This window comes from Aphanomyces invadans (genome assembly GCF_000520115.1).
Source record: "Aphanomyces invadans strain NJM9701 unplaced genomic scaffold supercont1.74, whole genome shotgun sequence".
Classification (NCBI taxonomy): Eukaryota; Oomycota; class Saprolegniomycetes; order Saprolegniales; family Verrucalvaceae; genus Aphanomyces; species Aphanomyces invadans.
Window position 1 is genome coordinate 200,884 of NW_008580219.1, and position 4,499 is coordinate 205,382.

The window sequence follows — 4,499 nt, forward strand, 5'->3', positions numbered from 1 at the left end:
AAGAAGCTCGCGTCAAGTTCTGCCAGCGGTTTCAGACAGAGAGTGGTAACATCAATGACATGTATCATACCGTTCATGTTGATGAAAAGTGGTTCTTCATGACCAAGATCCGCCGACGATTCCTGCTCTGGAAGGATGAGGACGTCATCCCAAGACATCTCCAATCGAAGTCGCACATTACCAAGGTCATGTTCCTCTGTGCTGTGGCGCGACCGCGAAACGGCTGGGACGGTCGGCTCGGCTGCTGGGAGATCGTTGAGCGCGCGGCAGCTGTGCGATCAAGTCACAACAGACCTGCCGGAACAGAGGTGGTGAAGAGTGTGGTCGTCACGAAAGACGTTTACCGTCGTATCCTCGTCGACAAAGTTGTCCCCGCGATCAAGTCCAAGTGGAAGTGGCCTGTTGGCGTTGACGGTGGGGCCATTGTACTGCAGCAAGACAACGCGCGGCCTCACATCGCCCCGGACGATGCCGAGTTTGTCACGGCCAGCGAAGACGGTGGTTGGACGATCCGCATCGAAAACCAGCCAGCTCAATCGCCGGATATGAACGTCCTGGATTTGGGTTTCTTTAACTCTATTCAATCCCTGCAGCAGACGCTGGAATGCCGCAGCATGGAAGAACTCATTGCTTCCGTGAAGTGCTCTTTTCTTATGCTGTCCCCCTCGAAGCTGGAGAAGACGTTTATGACCCTCAGGCGAATCATGCTTGTCGTCATCGAGGCCAACGGTTGCAATCGCTACAAGATACCCAGAAGTGCATTGACACCAGAGGACGAAATGGCTTTATCATTGATGAATTTGCGACTCGAGGAAGAGGATAGATTAGAAGAGGTAGCAAACCTGTTGACCACATTGAACATTGATGAGCAGTAAAAGTTATTATATTTAGATTCATGTTATCTTCAAATTTGAATAGTCCTGAATGTTCGCTTGCAGTATTTGCATAACAGAGGTAGTACAAATTTCCATATAACCTGGAGTACCACGTCATCGCGCTTTTATCAAGTTGAGTGTCGTGTGGTTGTTGTTGTTCCAAATCTTGCCAAACGCGTTTTTCTATATTTTCAAACTTGACATGTGAACCCTTATTTCGACGCAACATTGGAAAATACTCGGATGATGAACTTGTATCGAGAACGTAAGTACGATGCGGAGTGGTGAGTGTCCCATTCCGTTGAACGCAACGTGAATGCGGGAGGAGATTGTTTCGTCGTTTTCACGTTTTGTCGTTCATTCAAGCCCTCGTTGTCCACCCCCCTCCCGCAAGATCGGTACTGTAGTCACGGTGAGCTGTGACCACCGAAGGAACCAGTCGACGATGGAACGCACGTTCGTCCTCAGGCCACACGTGCCTGGAAGAAGAATCAGAGACGTCGCAAAAAAAGTTCAACGTGACGCCTTCACCTTTGCAGCTAAAAATACCGAACGATGCGCTTTATCGCGCGGTCATGCTGTTGAACATTCAACCGCCAACGCCCTTGCCATCATGGCGACAACGCTTTAGATGCTCATCAGTCAGATCGCACCATGTCCATCCTCGTGGACCCTGGCTTGTTGCGCGAAATCACCGCGTTTCAGCTAGGTCGGCGATGCGGTGACTGGACCGACGGAGACCTCGCCATCCAACTCAGGCACTTGGACTTGATTCGGTATCGGATCAAACACCTCTACTTTGATGCGATCGATCCCTTGCTAACCACTGCAACCCTCGATGTCCTGGTCTTGTTGTACGAGCACGGACATAGGTGTTCCGTCCAAGCGTTTGACACGACTGCGGCCCGAGGCGGTCCCGTGTCGCTTTTGGAATGGCTGGTGGCACATGGGAGTGACAAATGCACGCGTCGGGCGCTAGACGATGCCGCTTCAAATGGGCACCTCGACGTAGTGTTGTGGTTGCTGGAATCCGAAAAAGTTGTCGTTGTCCAGGATATCGAATCGGGCCACCCTATCGATTGGAGCCTCGCCATCGACGGAGCGGCAGCTGGTGGCCATCTCGCTGTGCTGCAGGCACTTGTCAACTGCAAGGACGGCCTCACCGCAACAACGGGGGCCATGGATAAGGCGGCCGCAAACGGGCACGTCGAAGTTCTCGAGTATCTCCACACACATCGATCCGAAGGGTTTACGGCCAAAGCGGTTCACGCTGCAGCGTCCAACGGTCACTTGGCAGTCGTACAATGGCTGAGCGCGAACACGACACCTCACCACAAGGATATGTGGGACAGTCGAGTCATGGACGGAGCCGCCGCCGCGGGTCACTTGGATGTTGTCAAATGGCTCGATGCCCACCGTCGGGAATGGTGTTCTCCGATGGCGATGAGTTTAGCCGGTGCCCACGGGCATGTCCACGTCATGGAGTTCTTGCTGGCTCATCGAAGAGAGCTGTGCACCTACGACGCCCTCGATTGGGCTGCAAGTGTCGGTCAACTAGCGTCTGTGGTCTGGCTACATGAACACTCAGCGATGCTACGTTTGGAAGTGAGCGTTGTCGCCATGGACGAAGCGGCGGGGCACAACTTTCTCGACGTCGTCGAATTTCTTCATTACCATCGAACTGAAGGCTGCACGGCCACCGCAATGGACAATGCGGCGGCAAATGGCCACTTAGCCATGGTGCGTTGGCTTCACACGAACCGTAAAGAGGGTTGCACCGAGTGGGCCATTTGTTTGGCTGCTCTTGGTGGACACTTGGAAGTGGTCCAGTTTCTGTGGACTTCTCGGCCAGAGTGCCAAGGAGTTGATGCCCTAGACGCCGCTCGCTTGTACGCTGGCGAACGCTGCCGCGTGCGCACGTGGATTGACGAACGATTAAGTTCATTGCGTTAAGCCCGATGTGGTTGGGCTGCTTCTGTCGGGTGGCGGTGTGTGCAACAATAACAGGCATGATAACGACGCCATTCCGAGGTACGAACGACAGAACCACTCGCAAACTCCTCGTAAGATGCTACTTCGAAGTAGCATAATTAACGTTTTACGTTGAACGCTTGGGTGGGTTCTAGGACACAACTGATTGTAGTAGTGACATGCGTCGTGGGGCTGACGCGAAGTGGGGTCCTTGCAGTCTTTTCCGCCGCTTTGGTCATACGTGCCGGCCATCACGACAGCAGAAGTCGAAAATGCCACCGAAGGGGTGGAGGACGACTAGTTTCAGTGTCCTCGACAGATCCACGATATGGGTACGTATTTGGCTCATGGGTAGCAGTGAGAAGAGGACTTGTGCTAGCAGCGTTGTCGTTGCTGGGGGCGTTGGGATGACGATGAGCTGGGGACAGTACCCAGCTTTGCACGACGTTGCAGATTCCAGTGCCAGCACCACCGAGATTCAAGCACATACAGCCCCGCTCCCCTCACCCCGCGCCACACGAGTTTTTGACCTTGATTCATTGCCCGTATACCTGACAGTAGTGACAGCGTCGTCCGACGACGCGCCTGGACACTGCGATACGACACCCTCCGCGTAAAACTGCAGACAGAATTGCTCGATTCTACAGTGCTGGCCAAAAGTGGAAGGGACACTTGCGATTTTACAACCGTTTTTCATCTTTTTGTCCAATTGCTGCGCAGTGAGGCTCAGATTGAGCCAATTGAAAAGCAGATCAAGTACATAGTTTTAAATTTCACAGACGATGTATATAAGCCGAGATAATCGAAAAAATTGAAATGGCTGGACTCAAACATGGTCAAAAGTGAAAGGTACACTTGACAAATCCCCACGTAGCACAAAGACTAAGGGGTTCAGTCGCCCAGCAATCAACATGTGAGTTTGAAATACTCATACGAATGCATAACAATGCGTTATTAGATCCCAAAAGGTGCGCTCCTCACTGCAGAGGAACGAGGATCGACACTGGCTTTTCGTGCCGCAAAATGGTCGATTCGACGAATCGCTCGCGAGCTTTTGTGTAAAAAACTCTGTATGTGCCTTTCTCAAGTCTCCCGACACGTATGGAACAAAAAGACGCTCTCGAAGGCCTCCAAAGCTTAACGAAATTGATGTTCGCCGAGTTCTGCGTCAAGCCAGCCAAGGAAAATCGAGTTCAAGTAGGATTCAATTTGATCAAAACTGCTCGTTCTGTTCGTCGAATCCTCAAGAAGTCCAAAAGATTCAAGTACAAGAAGCGCAAGCCTTCGCCTCGACTCACCAAGGCCCACAAAGGTGCACGAGTGAAATGGGCTGAAAGTCATGTCGACCTTGGCCTTGGATGGAACAATATTGTGTTTTCTGACGAAAAGAAATTCAATTTAGATGGCCCGGACGGCTTACAATACTATTGGCATGACCTCCGAAAGGAGGAGCAATCATTTTGGAGTCGTCAACAAGGTGGCGGCAGTGTGATGATTTGGGCGGGATTTCCAAGCCGAGGCGTCACGCAAATCGCAGTGTTGTCAGGACGTCAAGACTCCTACGCATACTGTGAGACAATTGCAAACTACCTGCTCCCTTTCGTGCATGTTCACCATCAAGATGGATACGTTTTTCAGCAAGATAATGCTCGA

The 4,499-nt window shown here is 51.8% G+C and overlaps 2 protein-coding genes across 2 annotated transcripts; both read left to right on the top strand.

Annotated features, from left to right (window-relative positions):
* Window positions 1–98: 98 nt before the first annotated feature.
* H310_14558 (hypothetical protein) lies at window positions 99–875 on the top strand (the record flags this gene model as incomplete). The annotated part of the gene is made up of 1 exon (XM_008882439.1): window positions 99–875. One exon carries the CDS (start codon window positions 99–101, stop codon window positions 873–875), a length of 777 nt encoding a protein of 258 aa, XP_008880661.1.
* Window positions 876–1,433: 558 nt separating this feature from the next.
* On the top strand, window positions 1,434–3,496 carry H310_14559 (hypothetical protein). The gene is made up of 2 exons (XM_008882440.1): window positions 1,434–2,906; window positions 3,002–3,496. Exon 1 carries the CDS (start codon window positions 1,530–1,532, stop codon window positions 2,826–2,828), a length of 1,299 nt encoding a protein of 432 aa, XP_008880662.1. The 5' UTR covers window positions 1,434–1,529; the 3' UTR covers window positions 2,829–2,906; window positions 3,002–3,496.
* Window positions 3,497–4,499: the final 1,003 nt, after the last annotated feature.

Excerpts from the sequence above, each read along its gene's own strand:
- H310_14559 (XM_008882440.1), top strand. The coding sequence starts at position 1,530 with ATGTCCATCCTCGTGGACCCTGGCTTGTTGCGCGAAATCACCGCGTTT.